Genomic DNA, 27,117 nt, shown 5'->3' on the forward strand with positions numbered 1-27,117 from the left:
CAAAATAGGAAGTTAAAAAATAACAACAACAGAATTAGTGGTAATAAATTATGATGCCATTTAGCTGAACAGCAGTGCAACACTGAGTGTATACTACAACCACATACTGGAAGAAAAACAAAAAATAGTTCAATGAGAAATGTCTAGATTTTCCAGCATATTGTTAGAAGTTCTTCTTATAAAGAACTGCGATATGAAGTAAGCTGTATGCTAGGCTTTATGAATATGCCTCCCATCTTGGGAAAAAAGAACAACCGAAAACATGAATTTAAACTTACTGTATTTACTGACACCTATGAACAAATGAAAAGGGGTTTTCTCTCTCTGTCCCCTCAGCACACAGCTATTTTTTCCTGAAAGTTTTTTTAACAGACCAGATGAACAATTGTCAACGGGGCAGAAGAAACTGGAGGGAGGGACTGCTGAGGAGATGCCGCAATCGGAAACAGGCTCCTGCTGTGTGTTGAGGGTGGCAGCAAGAGCTTTAACAGGAGGGAGCAGGCAGCATGGAGAGCACAGCCAGCATTTCAGGGAGCTCCCTCCTCTCCGCTACTGTTATTTCTCATCTTGGGCCCCTGTCTAAGAGGAAGCAGCTCATCTCCTCAGCAGCTGACAACCCTGTATCCTTAGTCTGTACCTTGCAGCTCTCCTGCTAGGCATCCTTCCCCAGGACATATTCTGGATGGGATTCCTCAAACAGGGAAGGAAAAGAAGAAAGGCAAGGGACAGCACGAGAAAAAAGCCTGGGCTCCACGGGACCAGAAGAGAACGTTTCTAGCCTGACAAAAATAAATCTTAACACAAGGTGAACTTTAACTTACTTTTTTATTCTTAGGTTTTTTTCTATCCCATTAACTTCATAAAACTTCTCAACACTTCCCAAAGCTTAAATATCTGATTTGTTCTCATCCCAAGAAACCTCAGGTTCCATTTGCATTTTCTGCCAGGCAAATGACAATCCATTTCCATACTGCTATTGAAAAGAGAGGGAATCCAAAATCCCAAAGTATTAGGAACAGGGAGGCAAGAGGGAGCCCTGTGTTACAGTTCATTTTTACTGCAAAAACTGGACCTGCTAAGTCTTCACCCAACAAGAAGACTCTAAGGCCATCAGGCTTCAATAAAAAGAGCCACAGTAAAGCACAAAACGTATCTGCTAATTGAGGAGATACTGAAAGTGTAAAGAAGTTTAACATTCATATAACAAAACTAAATAAAGTACTTCATCTAGAATTGGAACAAGTTTGTTACATTCTGCAATAAATAGTAGCCTTGTAAAAACAAATTCAACAGACTTGCCACCCATTTTTATTCTGCTCTTCAGTTGTGACCAATAACCCCTTCAATGGAAGAAGGCTAAGAGGGCGAGGTGCCCACAGAGGCTCAGGAACAAGGTAGGATGTGGCTCATGAATCCTTGCTATTGCACAGAGTAACTCACTTTATCTCAACGCAAAGGGGACCAAGGGTGACCTTTGTCTTAGATAAGTAGCCGTAGCCGTTAATTGGACCAGATGTAAATGTTTCTTCCTGAGCTGATCAAAAGAATGTGAATGTCTCCCCGAGATTAGCCAGTCCAGCATGGGAGAAGTGTATACATGGCTCAGCCCAATAAAGAGTACAAAATCTCAACAACTAACAAAGGAATCTCTCTTCAAAAATCTTGCTCTTCAAAGAGAGCAAAAGGCATGAGCTGGCATCAACCCACGTACTCCTTCCTGGCGACTGGGGACGCCCAGCATCGTGATGCTGAGCGTATTATAGAGACTGGGAACAGCAATCACACTGGTACTGTGACTGAACTGTATAACTGTACACTTGAACTGTGATTTCAGTATATTCCTGAATCTCTCGGCTAAATCAAAAATCCCGAGTAACATCAAGTATCTTCAAAAATAAACTTTTACATTAAACATCGCACTCTCCCTAAGTGTGCAATATCTAAAAGAACTTGGTCAGAGAGTACTGGACTCTGACATCAGTGACCGGATGTAATCTACAAAACGTTTTCAACTGGTGATGTAGAAAAAAGAGCTTATGCTCTGATTCAGACGGCAGACCAAAAAAGTAGGGAGATCAGTGCAGTATTTGTAAACTCTCAACATTTTATAACGGCCAAAATTTAAAAAAAATTTAAATAGAGAATGTAAGTTAGTTGGATGTTGGCTTAATTTTTGGAAACGTCAACTCCAAAAGCTTCCATTATATGTTAATGACCTAAATACAGAATTAAGAGCTTACGTATGAGGAAACTGTTAATACACACATGCATAGCATTGTACTACATCATTTTAGAGACTTTTTACATGAGGATAATTAAGTTGTTTGAATTCTTATTTCAATTTCACTTTACTTCTACTTTTAAAATTTGATACAACTTTCAATACCATTAAAGCAGAAGTTAGGGATTAATTACACGTTCTCAGTAGTTTCACTGTAGAGCACTTTTTAAGCTTTCAAAAGCAAACAAAACATTGCTCTGCTACTCATTTTATTTCCTGTTAATGAAGACAAAATGAGACATTTTTTGGAAATCTCATTCTTTACTAGTTATCATTTGAGTAAATCTTCAGCCTATATAAACTGCTATTGCCCTCATGAGTAAAATAGGGGTCCTATCATTTCTCCATATGAACCATGAAGTGTAGATTAGAATTAAGTAGAAAAAGCAACACTTAAAAAGGAATGGATCTAAATTCCGCATGCGATTTTATCAGGAGTGCAGTGAAAATTTAATCATTTTCACAGATATGAGGCTTTTGTTTATAACCTCAGTGGTTCACCAAATATAGGACATAAAAAGCTGGCAATGGCCAGTTTTTCTGGAATTGTCCCAAAATTTATAAAACTGGTGGCAGTTCCCTGATACGTGAAATTTTAGTCTGTCATGAAAATTTAGGATCAATAGATTTAGTTTGAACTAGGCAGATGATATACAACCTTCTACACACAGTTGCCAATGCACCACTTTCCTGCCTCGTATTATACTTACTATTACAGATAGGACTTTCTCTAGTGAGCATTATATCACACTGTAAGTTGAGCTGGGAGTGCAGATCTATTCTTTCTAGTGACGTGACTGTTAACTCTGTTCTTCAGAGTTAAATGTTATTTATTAGTCCCCATGGTGACTAATAAATCTGTCAGCTGGCTGACTGGGTGAGCCAGCTAAGCCAACTGTTCAGACTAAAGTTAACTTTTGTTTTCAGTGTTGGGAGAAGTGGAAAACTCATTCTTGGTGGCTACAACTGAAAAATATGACTGCTTCACTTGTGAAGACCTATATTTAGTCTAGTTTTTATTCTTTCATCAACTTTTTAATCAATATACAACTACACTATGGAAAACTTAAAAGAACTCCCTTCAAAAATGAATTACAGTTCTAATCAAAATTAGAAGACTGAGCTGCTTCCGTTTTCATCATAGGATGAAAGCTGTGTTTCCTCACACAGTGAATCTTTTTGTTAGTCAAAAGAAACACAAACAGGCAGAAAAACAGACCGTGGTCTGCTTCAGTAAGTGCCAAGTTATGTCCAATATATAACTGAACTATTTGCTGTTTTCAGGTAGACAGATCAACAAACGGTTGCATTCCCACCTCATCAGAATTTCTCTGGCTTTCTGAATAGTTTAATCAACAGCAATTTTTGGCTAAACAGAGAAAGACAAGGTTAGCCAGTTAAGAAACAGTTTTAAGTTTTTAAAAAACGCAGTGATACTATAGTAGCCATCAATGTAAAAAAAAAATAAATGAATAAAACATGACTTTGTTTTACTGATACAAAGAAACATGCTGAAATACTTATGACAGGGTTCAGAAGGGCTTGGAAGGTATAAAAGAGCTGAGGCAGAACAGGAACTCAAAAAAGTTAGACGTAAGGATCCCCTAAGTAACCTCCAAATGCCATGGGTGAACAGAGCACTGGGGAAAGGGGAGACAGAGCTGCATCATGCAGCACCATATAGACGCTGAGGCCCACATGGCAACCTCAAGAGACTGCTGTAATTTAGAAAGCCTTTCAAGAAGGGCCACTGAGATGCTCACTCGTGTGCAGACTCAGGAGAACACAGAAAAGGCGATATCCTAGCTTCTTCTCATTTCTCCTGATTGCCAAGAAGAAAAAGGCCCTGTCTGTTGTGGTCAATTCAAACTGTACCCATGCTGCCTGGCCTTCCAGCACACGTAGGCTGGCTGCTAAGGGCAAACAGAACTCACAGGCCAGCCTCTTCTCCACTGAAGACAAGCATTTAGGTCCCTCCACTTCACATGGGCCGATTTTCATGAAGCTCAAAGAAATGTAAGCATCTTTGAGGTTACTGGTCCTCCATCAAATTGAATTGAAATTAGTCAACAGATTCCAAAGTTATTAGAAGGTCAGTGACAGACAAACACAGAGACAGACTGCACAGCTCCTTGGTTGGAAAATCATGAAGGACATTTTAAAATAAAACACATATAATCCATGACAGTTGCTATCCATATTCGGTTTTCAAGAATACTGGTACTGCTAGCCTCAAGCATTCAAAAATCTTGAGTTAGACTCATACCCCTCAAAAGTCTGCCTACTTACTAATTGGGATTACTTTTAACTGCCTCATGCTGATAGAGAATGTAGGGCTTTTGCTTTCAATGTCTTCTGTGCAAACGGGATTTGGAACTTGAGAATTGCAGGAACAAAAGTCAGAGTAAACAATCTTCAAGTTTAAACCCATAAAATTGTGACTACATATGAGAGTTAATAATGCTAACCTGACCAACTTCACGTGACTGGACAGTGTCAGTTTAACATCATCTCTTCAGATACGACTTTAGACTTTTCTAGTTCCTCATGAACTGAAAAAGGGAAAATGCTATTCCTATGCACAGCTACTTAATGTAATGTAGCAGGAACAGAGTATAGGCCTATCAAATTAATTGTATTTACCTGATTAGACTTGCAGTTCATTTAGAAAACAAAAATTAAGTGCATAATACACCCTACAACACACTTTTACTTGTTTTAAACTTGGATTGCACTGTCTTCCCACACAAACTCTCTCAATGCTTTAGCACACTCAGGATTATAAGACAGTAGAAGAAGGCATGCAAAATGTGCACACATAAAGAAAGCTTTGTACTCGTTTTCTGAAGGTACACACGCATTTCTATAGAAATTCAGTTACCATCAAAAGTCAAACACATCTTACGCATTAGATATTGATTATTCCACTGAGAATTTTGACACAGTAGTATAACTATAGCCTTCCTTACCTTCGCAATAATGACTTCTTTTTTCAAAATCTTCATAGCGTAGTATTTCCCACTAGCCTTCTCTCGGACCAGGATAACTTTGCCAAACGTGCCTTTGCCCAGTAGCTTTAAATAGTCAAAATCATTCATTGTCTACATGGAGAAAGGAAATAAGGATTAGCCAGACTTACGCTATGCAGTTCCAGTATGCACACAAATTTGTCTGCATATGACCAAATGGTATTATCAATATAAAGGTAAGAACAGTTTACACAAGTAGGTAAACTTGCGTGAGTTGCCCTTGCCTACAGTATTTAATAACTTAAACAGGTATTAAATGTATAATAGTGAACTGTATCCTTAAACTACAAGGATATATTGTTCAACAATACTGTTATAGTTCTCTGAATTACTGTACAGTATACTACACAGACAGGCTTATTTTTAGAAAGCACATACAGAAGAAATTTTTAGCCTATACCATGACCTCTGCACTTCTAACTGTCAACTCCTACATTATTAGGGACATTAGGAAAAATCTATTAATTCACCACACTTTTAACACCAACCACCGCGCTAACGGCTTTTTTGAACCATACATGATCGTCACCAGAATAGTACACCAGTAAGACTCTGTAACAGTCTCTTATTTTGCATTAGAAGATGACTTTTAAAAATTTTTCAGTACAGATTACTGTTACATGGTTTTTACATTAATCAATCTGGCTCCAAAAAGGAGAAGGGGGCATGTTTTAGTCTTCCATGTAACTCAGTTATACAGACCTTCCAAGTATCTACTTTACAGGGTAAACACATAGCAGACATATGCATCCAAGAGCTGGTTTCACAGTTGAGTCACTTTGAGTCAAGTAGGCTGATCAGCTCAAGCGGAGCACTGCACACAGAAAGGATGTGACCAGGCCATTTCAGATCCAAAGGCAGTTTAGCCACTTTCATGAGCCTAAAGCTTGAGTCAGTAACCAGCTTAGCTCTGCAAGTTCATTTCCCAGCTAGTTCAGGAATGTCAAACCCTAGAGAGTCTATGTATTAGATGCAAAGATCGGGGGGAGGGATGCAGAAAAACCTGCATGACACCCTGAGAAGCATAAGACAGGGACAACAGAGTAGCTCTCCACAAGTCACTTTGGATTGACAGCAGGGTTTATTCTGCCAGCTCAGGCAGCTGGCTTCCATTGCATGTTTCCACAGCACATCTTTCAGCACACTGTTCCTGGCTGGGGCACAGCACCACACCAACACATCCAGCCAGCTCAGGCACCCAGGAACCCCAATCTTTAAGAAGTGCCGTGCAAAGAGATGAGAGCAGCTGCGCTAAATCCTGCAGGCCTTAAACTGACTGTCTCAATATATCTTCAGATAAAAGGCATAAATATACTCACAGAAATTTGAGCAACAACTGCACAGGTGAAAACAAACTACAAACTTAAAATCCATGGAGAAGCTGTTTCTCCTTCAATATTGAAAAATCTGTGTAATAAGGGCTTTAAAAACCATATATTTCAGGAAATCCAGAGAGATTTTACTTGGAGAAAAGCATTAAAAAGCTCTAAAAGACAACAACATCCCCTAAATGCAGTGTTCCTCTTGGAGGAGTAGCTATTTCTCATTCTTACTTTGCTTTAGCAGAAAAGTAGTCTCAACAGAGTTATTCTAGTTCCAACATGTTTTCTTATTAAGCTTTGTTTGTTCATGTTTCATGTACACCAGATGCATCTGTATTGCCCTCTAGGTAGAAAAGTGAAAAGCTTACCTTTATGGATATTAAAAATATGATGTATTCAATATGAATACAGTTGGTCAATTTTTAACAGCTCAACATATTTCATGTAGTAATTCACATGGATAGGAGGCAGGAAAATAAAAGGGAAGGAGGAGCCACCTCCCAATCCCCCTAAAATAACTTTGTTAGAGGTAAGGTATACTTGGTTAAGAGCTAGATAAATACGGGCCCTAGCCTTGCTTCTTTTAATGCTTACGTTAGCATCTTCATGCATTCCATTAGCCTTACTGCTGACCAAATAATCATCTTCTCTAAGCAAAGCTAATTCTTATTCTGCTCAACATCCCAGAAGCTGCACAAGGTGCAGGTGTTTTTTATCAGGTGTTTTTCAGAGGAAAGCCCTGTCTCTCAGAAAAGAGTAATTAAAGGCACAGTCACTCAGACATGCAATCCTGGAAGCAAATGTACAAAATATATACCTTGAATATTCAGCCTCTAACCTCCAGGGCTTCCAGTGATGGAAACAGAAGCTAGGGTTCCAACTTGAAAAAAGCTAATGATCACTCAGTCACGGGCTCTGCCACCATAGATCATTATACCATAACCCTCTTCATAAGTTGAGTAAGCATCCTTTAAGAGTAGCCTGATCCTGATTCTTCTTGAATTTTTTCTCCGCTTTCTGTCAAGTGGCAGTCTATTCCAGAAACTCTCACTTTCAGACTCTGGGCCTTTCTCCAGCAGTCCATCTGTATGCTCATTGATTCCTGGTATAATATTGATCCATAGTATAAATTACCCTCTTCCTCTTTCATAGGGAGTGATATACCTCAAAACATTTATAAACAGTAATTATACACCCCCCGAGTCTCAGTTCCCTATGTTAGACATCTTTAATCCTGTTGTGTGAGGGCAAGAGAATTTGCCTCTTCTTTCATCTTCCTGGCCTGCACCAGCTGCAGTCTGCGGCAGTGTTTTTGAATGCTACCCTTCCAGATAAACTTTTATTTTTGTCTTCCACAACGGAATTAATACTTTCCTTATCCCTAGTAGAAGCACCTCTAATAATACCTATATATCTCACACATTCCAGTAGTACAGAGCTACTGGACACATCCTCAGGTAAGTGCGGCACAAAGAGCGTCAGCAAAACATATTCACTCTTATGAGAGAGAATAAATGGCAAAATTTACTGCTGAAATTATTCATTCCTCTAAGTCCAAGTGCATGAGACCGTTGCTGCAGATCTAAAGTTCCTGTGTTCAAGTCCTGTTGCCAAACCGTAAAAATAACGTATGCGATTGCTCACTCTTGAGTCAGTTTGAAATCTGCTCACATAAGGGTTAGAATTCAAGTTTCACCAATCACATTAATGCTGTAATACCTTACATTTTAAGTGCTCAATCTGCAACTTAAAAGCTCTTTGGCTGTAAAATGTTTTCAACAGACTACTTCAGGTAGCACCTGGAAACCTTGCGTATTTCAAAGCCTTCTTAATGAGAAAATACTTTCCACGTACCAATTTTCTAGCTAAATCAGCAGGAAATGATTTTTTTTCCCCTCATCTAATGGATGATTGGTAGCTTCTGAGCAAACTGACCTCGGTGAATTTCATGTTTTGCTCACACTTAAACATACTATCACAATTTGCACTATGTGACAGATCTGGTTTTGCTGCCAAATACACCTCACATCACGAAGAACAAAACTGCACTTATCCCAGTAAGAAGCGTAGCTAAGAGGGCTGTTAGAGGCTCAATACACTTATTACCTAAAGCAAATCCATACAAGTGAGTGTAAAGTTGAGGTTAAATGATCAGTTTTTCCAAAAACTAGTATAATAGATAGAGCTGCACAAAACCACAATAACAGGTGAGTACAAAGGTAGTTCTATTATTAATACATGTATAGGTTTATTATTAATACAATAAGCTCATAGTTTATTGAACATAAATTATTAGTGATTATCAAACAAAGAGTTATGAAGGCTTTTCTTGCCACAATGAAAGTGCTGATAATAGTGAACTCTAGGAGTTTGGCTTATAGACACATTTTAGAACTAGAGGTAAACACTGCTCAAGCTCAGTTACAATAGGAAGGGTATACTTTTCCTATCTTTTTAATATTTAGTCAAAGCCTACAATTATTACTTTTCTAGAAATATTTCATAGTTGTTTTTATTCCAAATACTAATTCAGCTATTCCTTACAAATGTTTACCATCACACTGGTATTCTTTCAACACACTGATTCTTTACTTATCAGGGTTTTAAGTATTTCTTCTTTTTTTAATCTTTCTCCTATCACATTCCTGCAACCTGTCACTTAAAATAATTTTGAGACGTCTTTCTTCTCTGTGCAGGAGGACAGAGGAAAACACATATGACTTATGATCTCTATAAGCAAATCAAAGAGTAATTAATGTAAAAATGGTAAGAATTATTAGAAGACAGACAGTAACATGGTTACATAGATTTTTTTTTTGTTGTTGTGAACCAGAGGATGTGAACATTCTTAAGTCAAAAGTTCCCAGTCTTTTCACAGGACCTTTCAAAGTAGTATGCACTGACTTGTTACCAAAATCCATTTTATCTTTGATCCTGTCCATAGAATTACTTTTCTTACCTCTACAGATAACCTGTTAAATAAATACATGACATTTTCCCAAGTTAGTAATACATTCAGTAAGTGATGGAGAGCTGGTAGAATGTGGGTTTCTTGTGCAGGTGGGGAACGTTGGCTGTATTAGAAAACACTGCTATCAATCTACAAACTGCTTCCCATCAGTGAGAGGAATGGGGTGTAAGTGAAATGTCAGTAATAATTAGCTCTAGTTTCTTCATAAATTCTGAGAAAATGGCACTTGCAATCAATCCAAAGCTGGTCATTTTCAAAAATGAAGTACAAGATAGAATGTTCACTACAAGACCAGAAATAACCATCTAATCAGAATATTTATTGCTTGAGTTAAGATTGAATTTACAGGCGTTTATGAGAAAATATAGTGATAAGTAAAGGATATCACACTTTTTTTAAAAAAAAAAGTGCACAGAAGAAAATTTGAATAATAAATTCATCTAAACCTCCTCAAGATAGACTTTCATTCTGTATTTTACATACCACCATGCTGGCAGTTCTTAAAATAATTAATATTGTTTAGTCACAATTAATCTCTCTCAGCTACCTCAAAATACAAAGGAAGCATTAGGAGAATAAAACTAGAATTCAATGAAAATACACATGGATAATGATTATATCCTACAACCTTAGTCTTGGTTGTTTCCTTTCACTAGACGCATATTTCCACCATATTCATCACTTCAAAAACTGAAATTCTAACACTAAAATATATACACCAGTTACTGTAATTAATATCAGAAAGTTACAGTATAAGGAAAAACAAGTCTATTGCACATGCACAGATACACACAAACACTGACTCAAGAAACGTCTATTTTCTTTTTTATGCCCCTATCCATACAACCACAACGTTTATTACACTGGAAATCTACTGTTGATTGGTCATAACCCCCAAAAGTGGCAAAAATAATTTCACTTCTGTCAAGTTTGAAACACATTCAAGGTCACATATCCTAGTTTGGGAAACCTAAAATTCACTCTTGTAAAGAATATTCTCAGATTGTTATTCCTCTTACTGTTGTTAACTGGCATGACATAGCATGCAAAGTTGTGATCAAAACACATGACGACCACCACTACGCGACTAATGATACATCCTCAACTGAAGGTAAGACTTCTCAAATTTCACAATGGGTATTAGTAAATGAGGTCATTAGCTCTGATAGTTCTGTGATAACCATGTAAAAACACACAAAGAAACTTTCTTGCTATTCTTTGTGCTAAAGCTCAGAAAACGGACAAAAGCACATGAAAAATCCAAAACACATTTGAAACACAATTCAGGAAAAAGACAAGCAATTGGGCAGAATCCTCCATATCTTCATTCATAAAGCTCTCTCTTTACCCCACAGAGACCAGCTAAAACAGCTTTATTGCTAAAGAATACTGAGTTCATGACCCTAATAATTTATCACTTCTAACAGTCAGAAATTTGTGTGACCATAAGTAGCCTAAGAAGGGTAGCTTTTTCCTATACAGCCTTCCTTGAGAGATCCAATTCAGAGAGGGACCATCAGAGCCTGAACAAAGCCAGCTCAGAAAAGCGGTCCACTGCCTCTACACAGAAGGAGGATCTTGGCTCAGCCAACCAGTCCTGGGTATGATGCTAACAGCAGCAAGACAGTCCTGCTGAAAGACTCATTCGTCTAAAATTTCCTTATATAATATTCACCAAATCAGTCATGAATCTAGCTGTAAGCTAGGTGAAGACATATTAAAAAAGAAATACAAAAGAGGAAGATAATAGTTTTGCAAGATTTTGAGCAGTGGCATAACAGCAGGTTATGGGAATAGTGCTAGTTCTAAGAATAAAGTCTCCTGATGCTCCTGTTCCTTAGAAGCTTAGCAGAAGGCTTAGAGATGATATGCAGTGCAGGGTTACTCAATATGCCTGCCAAAGAACACAAGACCTTGGAAGATGAAAACACACATGCCATAGCTAAGGTTGTACTGAAAACTGGTGGAAAATTTGAAATACATCCTAAACCTGTGGGATGTAGGTGAGCAAGTTTGGAGGCTGCCCTATGTTTGCATTCTTTTCTCTTGATCATTCTTCTACTTCTTTTATTCCTTCAGAACTCTGAGGAAATGGAATTTTTCCTCACTACATTGTTTTTTGTTTTCCTCTGCAAATCTATTCTTTATTTATTCTGTACCCTGAAAAATAAATCTATAAACAAAGAAAAAGCAGTGAAGCTACAAGAAACTGCATTAGCAGCCTTCTGTAAAACTCCAGCTTTGGGTGTCTTGTTCAAAAGAATACCCCCTTACAACAGGTACCAAGGAATTCATGGAAAAAAAAAAATTCTCCATACGCACAATGATTATACCACTAGAAGTTTGCAGCTGATTTCAATGGTAAGAAACCTACTCATAACGAACAATACAGCAAGGAATAAAAGCAGTTCACTACCAATCTCTATTCCTCAAAATTTTAGTGAAGCTACTACCGTAAAACTTCAGTGGTACACTGATACCATTTTTCAAAAAAATGTGTGCAAAATAAGTGTCTTTTGGTTTTCTAAAGTAATCTGATGAGGGACATTGCTGTCATGTCTGTCCCAATTAAGTTCCATATTCTAAGACTGTTTTCTTTATAAACCTTCTACCACTTTTTAAGGAAGAACTACTCTGTCTTGTTGGTTAATCTGATTATGCTCTTCTACTCATATACACACCATCTGGTGTATGCACAAGCAAAACTCACTGGGCTTAGATGTAAGATCAGGTGACAAAACAAACGTGTAGGACACAATGTGCAAAAAATCCTTGAAATTAAAATAAATCCAATATAAAAAAGGAGAGAAAAACGCACTAAATAGTTGTAACTGAAATGGTTCTGATTATCAACTATAAAAGTTTTCATAAAAATCAGGCTTCTGAGCATGGTTCTTAACCAGAAAATACAATCTAAAAAAAATATTTTCCCCATTTTCTTTTAATGCAGAGGAAATGACAACTCTGCTATAATACGGTGCATACTTAGTGTTCCAAAATCTTCTCATAACCTTTTTATGAAGTCTTCCAAAGCTGCAGAAATTTGCAGTGGGATTTTGAGTTTTGGAAAAATAATAGCCAATTGTCATCAGTGTGCTTTTACTAGCTACAGAAACTTAATTCGATGTATTATCAGGTGTTGAATACCAGGGTTTCTTACTTCAGGTTTGTTTTGTAGCTTGTTTTTGGCTTCTTGACAAAGTCATTCAACGTTCGGTAGCAATGCACATGCACTGTCGCAGCGTCTTATTTCAGCATTGCTTAGTGTAAGCTGTGAGATAGAAACAAAAATGATCCTCCTCCTCCTAGTCCCAAACCCCTTCTTGTTGTAGAGGAAAACACACTGCAGTGTGAACTAGGGGAGCATACATTTCAGACACACTACTTACATTAGCATTACTTTTGAAACCTTGAAAAAGCCTGTTGTTATGCAGCAGTTTTGTACTCCATTAAGAGGACACACAAGCTTGGAAAAGTGCTCAGTTCTTTAATAGAGCAAACCCCAATCCCTTCCACAAAATCATACTCCCTCTCAGAAAGGCTGACACATCTTGGACATAGTCTTTTTCTTGCTGTCACTTATCATATTTTACCCCGAAGCATAATCACTAAATATCTATGCTGCAAGGCTAAAAGTTCAATGTCAACCCCTCCAACTTGACAATGTATGATGAGGGTATTGACACAGCTGGATATAATTAGTTTTTCTATAGTAAAAAGGGCTAGCAAATTACATGAAAATGAAACTACATGAAAGAACTACGTTAGAATTGCAAACAAGTTCTCAAAAGTTAAGACGTGATAGAATTAAGATTTGCTATGAAACCTGTTATATTCATACGGATATAGTTTTCATCCACTCATTTTTTTATGATTCTTGCTTCATACAGTGCAAAAAAACAAAACATGTTCTATGAATAAAGGCAGATATTCAATATTTTTTTCCACTGTTCATGATTCAAGGGCACTCAGTCACATTAGCTGTAAGATGATTTTGCTGTGTCTGCAAACTTCTTCAACAGGTTTCAGTTTCTAGCTAGAAAGAATGACACCAGTCCCATAAAAATAGGTTCACTTTTCTTACGCCATTTCAGTGTATTCATTGAGTCTTGTCAATCTTGTATAGTAAACGAGGGATATCTATTTGAATCCATTATTATTATTCAAGAGCATTCTGTACTTTATATATAAACACAAAACAAAATGGAAACACAAAATAACAAGCATATTTTTGTGTAGCACTGACTCTTTAAAGTGTAATCTAAGTTGTGTGTTTATCCTGTTGACTCTGGGGATACAACTATAAGTATGTTATAGCCAACAGTGTACCTTTTCCTACTTACAGTAAATCTGTGAAGGATTGCAAAAAAATAAAACATGTTTTCAGTGAAGTAAGAGAAAACTAAAGCAGTCATTTTCCCAGATAGCAAAAGATAAGGTCATTAAAAGCCAAATTCTGGTAGCCTTTCTCATGCAAATCATCTAATTTGTACTGGAGATTATTTACATGAGAAAGGGGACAAATCATCTTGCCTAAAGAAAATATTTTATTACCATAGTTCACAAAGAGTAAACAAACAAAAAGGAAAAGATGAAAATAATATAATGACTTTCAAACAATAAGCAGAATGTTAACATGCGCCTGAAAGGTTGAACTTTGTGTTTGAAAAGTGTTGTATCAGATAACATAATAAATAAATAAAAATAGAGGAGTTCAGCTTTACTGAAATAAAAAGATGCACTTTTATGCTTGCAATGCACTGAAATTTATGTAGAAACACTTTCCGTGCATACTGTTCTAGCCAACTAGACTGTGCTATGCAAGTTATTGACATATTACTCTTGTCCGTCATCTTGGAATGTCATTACCTTTCTTTTATGATGGGTTGTTGAAGCATCCATTTCCTCTTCTCCTATATTGTCTATCTGTGAAGTTGGACTACAGTTCATCCTCTCCTCTTCTTGCCTCTGAAGTCTGTCTGCTACAGCCTGGATTGCTTCTGTCCATTCTTCCCTACCATGAACAAGCCAACATTCCTATCAGAAACTCACAAAAATACATTCAAATAAATTGTTTCTCATGTTTCTCACATAATACGTTGTTTCAACATGCAATTCCCACGCTACACAGCAGAAAACTCATTTAAATTAATTGTTCTGATTTCCCTTCTAAGTTCTGCATTGTGTAAAAGGTGAATTGGATTTAAATCAGCATCAAAGAGAATCCCTGCACAGTTTATTACAAGAATTAACAGGGTTTGATTTTGTAAATACTTTAATAGTGAAAACTTGAAAACTCTTGCTAGGGGTGTAATACAACTCAGAGCATACTACATAATCTCCTATCTGATAATAATTTGCTATTTTAAGAGAGTTTTTGTGTGTCTTGCCTCACCCTGAAATATTTCACAGAAAATAAATGAGATTTATGCAAACACACTGTATATTCAGCTCTTTTTCCACCTCCTCTTAAAACTGAATTTCCTGGCTGATTCCAAATTTTCCAGGAAAACCGAGGCCTCAAAGATAATTCAATTCCTACAAGTACCATAAAAATCTACGGCTGTGTGGAAGGGACAGGCCCAAACGAGAGTTTCCACTGAGGGAAAAGCAGGGGCAGCTCAGACTATGGCTACTGCGTCTGCTGGCGAACCAGCGCGTATGTACTAGCTGGCGACTCAGCACGCCGTAGCTCCAGATGCAGTGCTGAATGTGTTGATTTTTGCCTAGCCAGCAGGGGATGCAGGAGGAACCTGGTGGTATTACGGAATGCCGTAAGACGTGTTACATTGCACGCACAGAGGAAAGATATTGTGGAGAAACAATATCCAGGTTGAATTAAAGAAAAAAACACACCTCTAAGTAAAAATACTAATAAAAGAGGTGATACAAAAAGGAAAGTCATAGCTATTTATTGATACAAATAATAGATCAATAAAGCCAATCATAGTATTAATCTCAACAGGTCAGATGCCCAAGGTAGCAAGACTCAATACATCTAACCAGAGATGGAGTACAGAACACTCTGATAAGGCAAACCATTTCATGTCTCCTATACGCTCTTGGTGCACTAAAGTAGTTAAATCATAAAGAGTCTGTGCATATTTACTGAAACAAGAAAAGCTAAGAAGTAAACATAAAATAAATTATAACAAACAGACTGCTTTCTGTGCCAAAAAGGAGCACATTAGGAGGAATAAAAGGAAAATCTAAGACAGCAAGATTGGAAAATACTTCAATAAGCAGGCTTCTAGCTTCTATTGTTCAAAATTTAACACTTCAGAGACATACCATGACATAGTTTTGGCTTATTTAAACACACTCATCCCACCTACTCGTAGGCAGTTCTTACACTAGAAATGAAGTGGGATAACACTTTACAGAAGCAGATATATACATTTTTTAAATAAGTAATTGTTCAGAAGCGCTCAAAATGTCATATTTCCAAATGTTGATGACTGCACAATATCAGCAGAGGTGCTGAGGCTTCACCAGGAAGAACATGGAAAGTAAAACAAAAATAAACCCACCGTTCCTCCGGAGTGTCCACATGGAACGTCCTCTCTATAACAGTGGTCCACTGAAGACATCTGATTATGAACGTGTTTGGCTTTGGTCGCTCTGTTTTCATTAGTTGACATTCTACAAAAAAAAAAAAAAAACACACGGTATTTCCTCTTTCATATATTGCAAATTAATAGGTGAAGAGCAAATAAAACTACTGAGATAAAATACCTAAAGCTTATTGTATACGGGTCAAGCAATCATGCAGAAATAGAGTATGCCAATATAACCTCGGGCATGGACAAAATGTAACCGGTAATAATCATAAGCTGAAGAAAGCATCAGAGGAGTTGATGGAACTTATATTGTTCCCCATATAAAAAAGAGTGCGACCTCCATTTGCAGACTAGGCCTGTATTACGAAGGCAAGAAGAATATTAGATCCTGGATTGCTCTAGTGTGCCAAGGTAACTCCAGTAGCCAAAGGCACATTTTTCCGTCTGTACCTGGCAAGAGGAATATGACATTTTCCCTCCAGCAGTAATCATGCTGCATTATCCATGCTACTGTCATCTCAAGATTAGATTTATTGTAAAATACTCTATCTGTGAACATTTAGCTGTTGAAGTGAGCTAAAGTAATGATACAATTTGATTACAAAACACTGAACTACCTCCTCCTCCCCAAAATGCGGCTGCCCCAAAAAGTCACTTAGTTCTTCTTCATGCCCCATAGCAAAATCAGCTCTACCTATTTCTCGCATATGTTTTTCTCAACTCTTTCTAAACTTCCCCAGAAGTATCAATTTCAAAACCTCCCTAAGCAATCTTTCATCAAACTAGAAGCATATTAATTATTTCTACAGTTAGAAGGCTTTTCCTAGCATTAGTGCAACCATTCCTACAATTTAAACATACTGCTTTGTGTCCTATTGACCAATTTATTTCCTCTTTTTTTAGCGGCTGGCCCATGCTTTTTACACATCAAAAGACTATTATCTCTCTTCAGTCTTCTCTAGCCTAAATCAGTTCACCCAATCTGTCCTCATAGGTTGTGATTTGAGACCTAAGATTTTTCCCGTTACAGAATTCTGCACATAGTACACTTCTTATGATGCTCCTCATTACTTTTTCACAAAAGCACAGTTTTGTTAATTCAGGCAATAGTTCAATAAGACTGTACCTTTGTTTTTAAGATATAAGAGTATATAGTACCAAAAAAATGAGATCTACATGAGGCAAGACTCTGACCCGCTAAAACTCTTTACTCATGCAAATATATTTAAACATTTTTTGTGAACTTCAGGTTGCTCTGGCAAAAGTATAATTTGTTTTCCTGCAACCAGCGTAAAACTGACATAGATATCATATCTCACGTTCTGGTAATTCAACAGGAATGCTATCACTTGTTCAAACCTGATCCTGATCAAATGTGTGTTCTAAAATGATTTATCATGTACTCAGATCAATCAGTGCTGAATATGGCAACAGACTTATGTTCACTTACAACCCACTGTAACTTCTTTGTAAGCTGCCATCTACACCAGCTAGCCCAAACCTTTTACTGATGTAGCTGACCATCCTTTGGCATAAAACACCGCCCTTGTTCTTACTGAATTCCATTTTGTTCATTCAAATTAACGTCAAAGCCTTACAAAAGTCATGTTATACGACCTGTGCCACTTCACAGGGCTTATTACTCTTCGATAGAAATAGATTAGGTTGGTTTGATATGATTTTTTCTGCACAAACTTCATGCAGTTACTCACCTCATGGTCTTCTATGTATTTTTCTATTCTTGTTCCACACATTGAAACTAAGGTGATTGGTCTATAGTTCCCCAACCCTTAATAACCTCCCTTTAAAACCAGAAACCATAACTGACCCTTTTCCAGAGTCCTGAAACTTCAACTATCATCCACCATTTCACAGGAACACTTTTTAAATATTCTCCAAGGAATTGTGTCAGACTCAGTAAATTTCTAACTATCCAACATACTTAAGTATTGTCCACCTGCTTTTCTGTTTCCTCTCATGCCTTTCTTGATGATGTTAATTGTACAAGCTGTGTACCAGAGCAGACCTTCTGCAATGCAGCCGTATACTGAAAATACATTAAAGCAATCCTTTTTGATATTACCAGCTTATAACAAGAGTTTAGCAGTGTACGTCAAGATGTTGATTTATACACTTTAAGACCAAAATAATTTGTGACCTGATTAACTCAGAAACGGCCTCTGTCTCCATGTTGTAATGCCACAGTTGATATCAGCAAAGCTACTTGTACTGGAACACCCTCGATACAGACATGAAAGAACGGATATTAGGTGGTTCTCTGTGAAGAAGCCTTGATTTTGGAACTTTCATGTACACTACAAAAGGTTTTTTTATTTGAAGAAGTGGAAAAGAGTAGGAGTAGACATATCTGTCAATAGGATTTTTTTCTGCAACTTCTACTGGAAGAATATCTCAAAACTTGACAGACACATATATAAGAAATAAAAGAAGAATGAAGTACATACAGCACTACCCAGATGTGCATTCCTTAATGCAAAAACCTATATATTCACCATTCATATTGAAATCATTATTCAAGGCAGACTGCTCACTGGTCAAGGAGATGACATTACATTTAGCAATCCTGCATACATCACGGAGCCTCAAAAGAGGAACAGCAATCCAGTTTCACTGCTTTTATAAATATAACAATTCTGCTAGGTAGGACAGCAGATAGGATAATAGCTATCCTCAACATTCAGAGGAAAGAGATACAGCAGAACAGGAACAGAAAGACGGAACCTAAAACAAAAGCTGGAAAAAGGAAACAAAGAGGACAGAAGCAGATGAAGGGAACTCAATGAGCACGATGAACCGCAACTGCTTAGAGAGGATATTTTACTAGGCTTGTTGCTGGGCATAAGTACTACTCGCAAGATCAAAGAAACCCTTTTCTAAAGGGGTACGGTTGAAGCCCAAGTTGTGACCCTTATGAAGGTGGAGCTAGGGATAACGGGCTACTTTTCCCTTAATTTCCTCGGTCACAGTTCTAAAGCACGTGTAGAGCTAACTTTTACAAGACAAGAGACTAGAAGTATTGTCTGGTCTCAGATCACCTGACATTTCTCCTGACAAAACCGTCTTCTCATTTTTAATCCTACCACATGAATCGTGTGAGCTGAAATTTTCTTTGTTGGCTGTCTGCCTAAAGCTGCACTCTTCTGGAAAATACTACTCTTTCAAGACAAGGCTTAAAGCTTGGCAAATTGAGACCTTTGTTACCCTTTTCATATTCCTGTGAAAACGTTAACACATATCTGACTATGATAGGGGGAGGGAGGGTTAGGGATGCATTGGAGTGAGGGTTAAAAATTACAATAACATTCACTAGGCCATATAACTCTTGAAAATCCATGTGCAGTGAGTATAATCTAGAGGCTACAGCTATCTCCTACTTCTACATCCATCCACTAAACGGAAAGCTCTTTCTCCTATCTTCATAATGCCTCATGCTACTCCTCAGACACTACGGAAAAGAAGCCGCCTGGATGAAATATCTAGGCGAGATAAAATTCTATATGGAAAGATGGCATACAACCAGGAATCTAGAGAAGAGATGTCGGGAACCAAAGACTAGGAAATAAAAAGAGAATAGTAAAAACGGAACAGGAAAAGGACAGGAACCTGTACTGAAGAGAAGAAACAGGGGATAAATGAAGACTGGGGTGGAAAGATCATGAGAAATTGTAACTAAAACGGAGAGTCTGTAAGAGTGAAATACAACTGGGAGTTAGTCAAAAGACCACAGAGTGGTAATTCAGAGTAGCTGGGTGAGGAAAATGACAATGAAAGACACCAGTGATGGAAGAGAGAGACGATTGTGTTAGGACAACCAGAAGGTAAAGAGGCACAAAGCAATAAACTTTCAGAAGGTTTTGTACCTGTTACAGCACATCCCTGTCCAGTGCTGTACAGGAGCCAAAGATGGTGAATTTCACCTTTTATTTGCTGACCGAAAATACATCCAAAAATGCCTATATTAAAATAGCATTAATTAAAGTTTTCCAACTCAAACACTCAAAATCAGAACTGACAGAATTAAGCCTGCCTATGTCAAATGCTATATATAACATGGTCCTTAGCTGTATATAAAGTATACTAATATTATAATGTGCATAGTATAACAAACAAATTATCTCTATATTTTAGCATGTATACCTCTGCAAATCCTTAACCATATGCATACAGATATGCTAGTACATATCCGTACTGATTTTTTCCAGACAGTCCCCAAGGTGATGTTCTTTGCTAACAAAAAAACCTTTATTTTGCCTATAGATGCATACCAGTCTTTTTAGTTACTGAAAAGTACTTACTCTCTGCATTTTCATTATAGATGGTCAACTAAATCGATTAGACATAGTAAAAGATTCATTATCAATAAAAAATGGCACCGAAAAAACAGAAAAATGAAAATACCATTTCAACATCCCCGATGTCACTGAAAAACAAAATTCAGTAAAAGTTAATGAGCTCCTTCTAATATTTTGTTTAAAAGTGGCTAAATATTTGCTTTCCTTATATAAAGTTAAAATTGAGTAAATTCACATCTTTTCCTCCCAAAAGGAAAACAGTTTCAGAAAGAAGTGGGGAAGCAATGTATTTCTAAAAGTGGTGTGCTGCCCATCCTTCTCAAGTAGATGAAAGTAACTGAAGCCTGCTGATAGTGCACCCACATGCTTCATGCGCTGCTGTATACAAACATATGGGATAAACAACATTCCTATCATGATTGCAATGTGAATAAAAACTTGTTTGTGGATCTTTCACCTACAGCTAGAAATAAAAAAAACTGTACTAAGATGAGTAAGTACTCTAATAAACAGTTATTGCTAATTACCAAAATATTTTTCTGCTAACCACTGGAAAAACTATACTAGATTAGAGAGAGAGAGAGAAAGAATAGTTGGGAACTACAAAAGCACAGAGGAATGAGTGAAACTGGCTACTGAAAGCTGGCTCAGAATACTCAAGAGAGAGCTGGGTCATTACCAAGAGTAGAGAACACTCTACCATAATGTCTTCAAGTTTGCTACTATACATAAACATATATAATTAAAAGGCTGAATCTCAACTCAAAACAGTTGGAACTCTAAATTATCATTCAAAAAGATGAGTAAGCCAGTAAACAGACAGACTCAACTTTGTGTTCTTGTATGCTAGCCATCTACAACTTGGAATTATACATTTTAATCCTAAAGCTTCCTGTCTTGCTGGGATTAAACATGAGTCATGAGAAGTTTCTCCTTTAATAATAGAGAAGATAAAACATCTTGGGGAAAAACTCTTGTTCAAAGCAACAAAATACAAAATGAGTAACAGAAATGGAGAACACAGTTCCAAAAAATCTGTAATACTTGTTGGGCCATTTTTGGATCTATACCAAAAATGGAAAAATGAAATAAAACCAGTAAAAAGAAATGCAATGGATGTTTCTCAATTATCGAATGTCTCTTTTTCAAACCAAAAAAAAGTAAACTACACACCAGAGGTTAACTTTTGTTGCCATATCCACAAACGCCCTAACACTTTAAAATATTTGTCAGACTTTTTCAAATAAATGCCACTATCTAAATTAAATAGTTATGCTAGTTGAACTCTCCTGAGCAACTCTAACTACAAACTGTATTTCAAAACGTTCTGTTTACTTTACACCATTCTGAACCACAGATGACAAAGTTTGCTTGAAGCTGTAATTACTCTGCAAAGCTGGGAAGCCAATTAGAGGGCCTGAAACCTGCCAGTTCCAAAAAAAAAAAAAAAAAGAAAAAAAAAAAACCACACACACACAGATCATCTGTTCAGATTTTATTAAAAAGTTTAAAGTTTGAATTCTATAACTTTAACCATATAATCACCAGTTTTCTTTTTCCTAAATTCATTCACACAGCACAAAAAAAATAGAACACTAGCATTATATTATTATTTCAGATATGGAAGCTTTCAACTTCAGCAGAGTTCGTAGATATGGCTAGGCAAGAATGCTGAGCATGCAAGCCGAGAGAAAATTGCACTCAAATACGAACAGCAGGTTGCATATTTCAGAAATTATTTCTAACACAGACGGAGTTTTAGCACACAAGGTAACTTCCTGTGATTATCGCATGATATGAAAGTTTAATCCTTAATTTCTTATCCTTCTCTGACTCTTCCTTTACAAAAGGAACTACACTTCACTGTCCCAACCTTTGCCTACGCCACCACTATGTCAGCGTCTTCCTTCTCATCTCCAAACTTAACGAGCATGCTGCTTACAACTGCCTTCTTTCATTTCTGCCACTGTTCTTTGTACTCTGAATCCGTGCTTTTCTCTAATGATCACTTTTTAGACAAGTAAAAAAACTAGTACCTCATTTTCGTAACACTGAAATACAGATTATCATGTTTTTGCTCATAAATATACATATAGATTCCCTTAACTTTTATTATTTGGTCCACTACTGATTCTCCTACCTCTTTAACTATTACCTAAGGGAAATTTCTACCTTTCTGAGGTCTTCCAAAAGGCTCTGTCTTTTGTTTCCTCTTTTCCCTCTATCTATGGGTAATATTACCCACAAAAATAAGTTTGGTCACATGGAGATCTATGTGAACAACTTAACATTCTTTCTTTGGTCTCCACAAATGCAGTTTTCGCCTAACAACGTCATCCCCAAAACGGCTGTACAGATAATTTGTCTCCATCGTCCCTTTGATGACAGCACTCTTCTCTTTGCATTGCTGCTCTATCACATCAAATGCAAGCTGCTTTTCAACATGGCCTGTCCCTGCAGTCTAGCCTCATCCTCTGATTCATTCTTTATTCAGTATCAAAATGCCCGTTTCTGCCACCTACCCTTCCACTGTTCCAATTTCAGCACCCATTTCTCAAAAGCGTTTCTAATCTCTCTCTCTCTCTGTTTGCCATACTGATTCTCTTATAAATCATCCCTAACACTCTTCTTTGCCATAACACCTTAAAAAGGGGAAGGAAAGAGAAGAAAAGGCAGAAGAGAATAAAAAAATCTAACCTTGACAATGGATTAGTTGTTGATGTGCAGAGACCTTTGCCTGTACTACAGGCTAATATTGTCTCATTGTTTTCTCATACTCCCCCCATCTGTTTGCATCCATCTGCTGTCCCTTCTTTTATATTTGCACTTGAAGTTTTTTGGAGCAAGGAATGAATTTTTGTTCTGTATAGGTCGAATTCCTACTTCTGCTGGGCCTGGCTCATGACTCGAACTTGCACGTCTTGTAATGATGTAACAACAACATATATGCCCGCATAATAACCACAAAAAACTTAATTACACTTCCTGATACTGAAAAAGAGCTTCCTTGATGCAGTTTATCATGCTGGAAAGTCTTTCACTTCCAACACTCCACAAAGCACTGAAGTAGCATCCGTGGCTTTCTATCGTTACAACTAATTTGCTATATGGCCTTTCATGAAAAAAAGGGAAAATAAAAATAGGAGATTTCTCCATGTTATTCTTGGATTTTGTTTGGGGTTTTGTTTGTTTTCACAGAAGACAGTAACAGTACACTTTCTCTCTCTGTCTGTCTTTCAAGCACCCCAATTTTATGTATGCAACTGGCTGTATCATACCAACATAAAAACTTTCAGATCTGCCAATAAGACTCAATTTTCACCTGCCATGCTCAAACCAGGCCATATTTGGAGACGACTGGAAATTACAACATGCTAAACACTGGTGCCTGAGAAAGCACTGCCCAGGAAAATGCAAGGATGAGATTAAGCAACTCATTTTCATTCACGACCCAAGCCAACAAGTGAATCCAAACTTCTAAGTGACAAGACAGCATACCCATTATACCACCTATAAACCACTCAAAGACTTATGAGAAATTCCCAAAGAAACCACTGGCCCAGCTGTCCAGAAAGTTATCCGAAGATATTCACCAATCCAACAGAAATACTGCCTATACATCTTAGATTTGAGTTTGAATTTCCACGGGTGCATTTGCACGTGCAGTATGTTATATGTGCATTGCGTTTTTTTCCTTACAAGTATTTTCAGTGCTGAATTAATATTATTTATTGAATTGCACTCTTACTATGGAATGAATTCTATACCGTACTTATGCATATGATTCCAGTTACTTACACCTGTGTGTTCATGTCACCCAAGTGTTGCGACAATTAAAAATCCTGGGACTTAAAAAAAACTTGCTGAAAAGTAACCGTGGAGTTGCTGGCACAGAAGGTTATGACTAATGACAAAGTATTTCGATCCATCAGTCTCCCTTCAAACATACATATATGTTTTCCTACTTATGTTTTCAGAATTCTTCGTAGTCCTAACATCATTCCCCTGCAACCTTTCAGTGTTCATGTTTTGAAGCTTTTTAACTCCCCAAAACAGTGAAAGCTTGTCTCTGGATTATTGACAGATTAAGACAAGGAGAAAGTTGAACGGCTTCTCCACTAAGGGTAATCAGGAATGCCAGGGTTCATCGATAATCCATTCTGCAGAGAAAAAAAACTAAGAAAACCATGTTGTAAGAATGACGACTCTTCACAACAGCTAGAATTTATTTCACCTTCACTATTTATTTTCAAAGACAGGAAAAAGGGGAGCTGTACCACAGAGTGCTTAGAAAGTACAATCTTTCAAGATATCATAGAAGTTCCAGGTGACATCATTTTTGGCCAAAGCTAAAAGGCTACTGTGAAGGGATACATCTCTTCCCAATTAAATTCCATATAAAGATCAAAATGAAGGCAAAGGGCCAACTCTTAGAGATACCTCATTCCAAATGTGCCGTGTGATTACTCATATACTCATTGCATATGTGAAAAGTAATTTTTATCAGTGAGGCCATAAAAGCTCCTTACGCAGAACTGGAAGCAACTGCCCATTTTTCTTCACTCTGCTTTCCGTGATGATGATGGCCATCAGAGACCAAGGTGATTTGCACAGAGCAGTGTTGAATCTGTTTACACAACACTGGACCAGTTAGAAACAGTGACACTTTTTCTTCCTTTTAGGGACCTGCAAAGGTATAAATCCTATCACACTGGACAACCAGAGTATCTAGTTTTGTCCAAAAGCAACAAAATGGAGTTTTAAAAGCCAGGATATTTTTTAGGCCACTGCTTATACAGAGAAGTTGTACCAATTGAATCAAAATTATTTTTAAATTGGTTCTGACTGCATTAATCTCTAAGCAAAAGCAATTTAAATTAACATATTTTATTTTGCAGTCGAGGTGGGTTAGAAATGCACACCCACTCAGTTACCATGACTCAGTCAATCACCAGTAACTCTTCACACTACAGTAACTTGACTGCTTGCAACTGCTTGTCTATACCTGACGACAGCTAAACTGATTTTGAGCTAGTCAGCCGTGCTTCTGAATTAGCTCTGAAAACCTGAAGACTCTGTCTGGTTGAAGATAAACTGGCTCCATAGGAGAGAAACCAGAGCGATTCCTACACGCTACCCAGTGTCACCGCTTCAGCTGATTTGTCTACCCCCGCATCGCCCCGGCAGCTTACTACATCTCATCACCTTTCATGTGCCCAGAGGTGAGAGCAGAGGCCGAGGGCAGGTGCAGCCTGGAGGTAGAGGCACAGTCACGGACCAGCTGGTTCTGTGACCCTTGAGGACAGGGCTCAGCCCCGCTGGCCCCTGTCCACCTCATGCACCGCCGGTTCCTCGGGCACGTCTCTGACTGCCTGAAAGCATGTCCTCCCTGATCCCAACCACTGAACATAACTCTTCTGCTTTGCAGTTGAGTCCCCAGAGCCCCAGACAGGCCCAAGCAAACACATGTGAGGGTTTCTGAGCTGCTGTTCACTTTCTTCTAGCAAGTAAAACGCAGATCATTTAGAAAACAAGAACCATTGTGGATGTTGCACCCTTCTCTCAACTCTGTCCTGCCTTTAGGGTCATATTTACATTCCAGGAAGAGAGACCCCGCACTCCCATACCTGGCCCACACACCATTTCCCTGTGTTTTGCGCAGATAGCAATGGCTTGAAGACCTTGCGCGCTGCCTCGAGCTCTGTCTGTCCGTACCAAGCTCCTACCTGTTTACATGCCTGCTTCTTAATACCTTCCCCGTTTCCTCCCAAATGCTGCCAAGGAAAAGGGATACTATCTGAATACTCCATCCATTGACAAACTAACACCTGATGAGCAAACCTTTATTAATAAAGACATATTTAGCCCTGTAAACAATGTTAGCATTATATAAAATAATTTCCTTCTCTCAAGTCTTCCTCTCATTCACAGGAGCCCTGACAGAATATACTGGCTACAGAGGATCAGGAAGAGTAACACACTCAGGTGTTTTTTTAAAGTTATCTTGGAAGAAATCAGGAAGCAGCTACATGGAAAGTGACACTGCATCCGGGAAGTGACACTGCATTTGGGAAAAGGTCTTTTGAAAAAGTAAGCTAGTGCAGCAGGAGTGGAAGCGGGGACACTGGAGGACAAGTATCTCTACTATCAAAGTATCTAGTTTCACAGAGCTGGATATAGAAATCTTTAAACCACTGAACAAGTACCATACAAAACAGAACTGTACAAACTTTGCAGCGTTCGACTCCAACAGTACTATGAAAATAACACCACAGTCTTGGCCTTTTCTGCTTAAATAACAAGCTGTAAGTAAGAGCCAAAGATGTCTATCATTTGGAGAGCAAAAAGTAGTCTGAGACCACACTCTCACTTTACAGATAGCTACAAAGATTACACGAAGATAGGACTATAAAGACATATCTTTAAGTGCCTGCCAACCTAATCAAGATGGTATTAACAGTGATCTCACACTCCATCTGCCTGGCTAGTAATTTATGAAAAACGTACTTCACTATTACAGGAAAAATATGCTGCACTGCCTGTGGCCACAAACCTACTGCAACTGCTCAGGAACTCTTGGATTAGAGGCCGTGAAACCAGTTCTTGACATTTACCACGTACTGCAGATGAGATCAGATGCA

At 37.8% G+C, this 27,117-nt stretch overlaps 1 protein-coding gene across 5 annotated transcripts in view; it reads right to left on the reverse strand.

Moving 5' to 3' along the window:
• Positions 1-27,117, reverse strand: part of AKT3 (AKT serine/threonine kinase 3) — a 165,649-nt gene that overhangs the window by 52,560 nt on the left and 85,972 nt on the right. For all 5 annotated transcript variants that reach the window (XM_068939307.1, XM_068939303.1, XM_068939305.1 and 2 more), the window contains 3 exons: positions 16,134-16,245; positions 14,473-14,617; positions 5,251-5,382 (listed from right to left, as the gene is read on the reverse strand). In XM_068939307.1, the coding sequence (XP_068795408.1) occupies positions 5,251-5,382; positions 14,473-14,617; positions 16,134-16,245 (389 nt within the window). The remainder of the gene's footprint in view (positions 1-5,250; positions 5,383-14,472; positions 14,618-16,133; positions 16,246-27,117) is intronic.

This window comes from Struthio camelus, chromosome 3, assembly GCF_040807025.1.
Source record: "Struthio camelus isolate bStrCam1 chromosome 3, bStrCam1.hap1, whole genome shotgun sequence".
In the NCBI taxonomy this organism is placed as follows: Eukaryota; Metazoa; Chordata; class Aves; order Struthioniformes; family Struthionidae; genus Struthio; species Struthio camelus.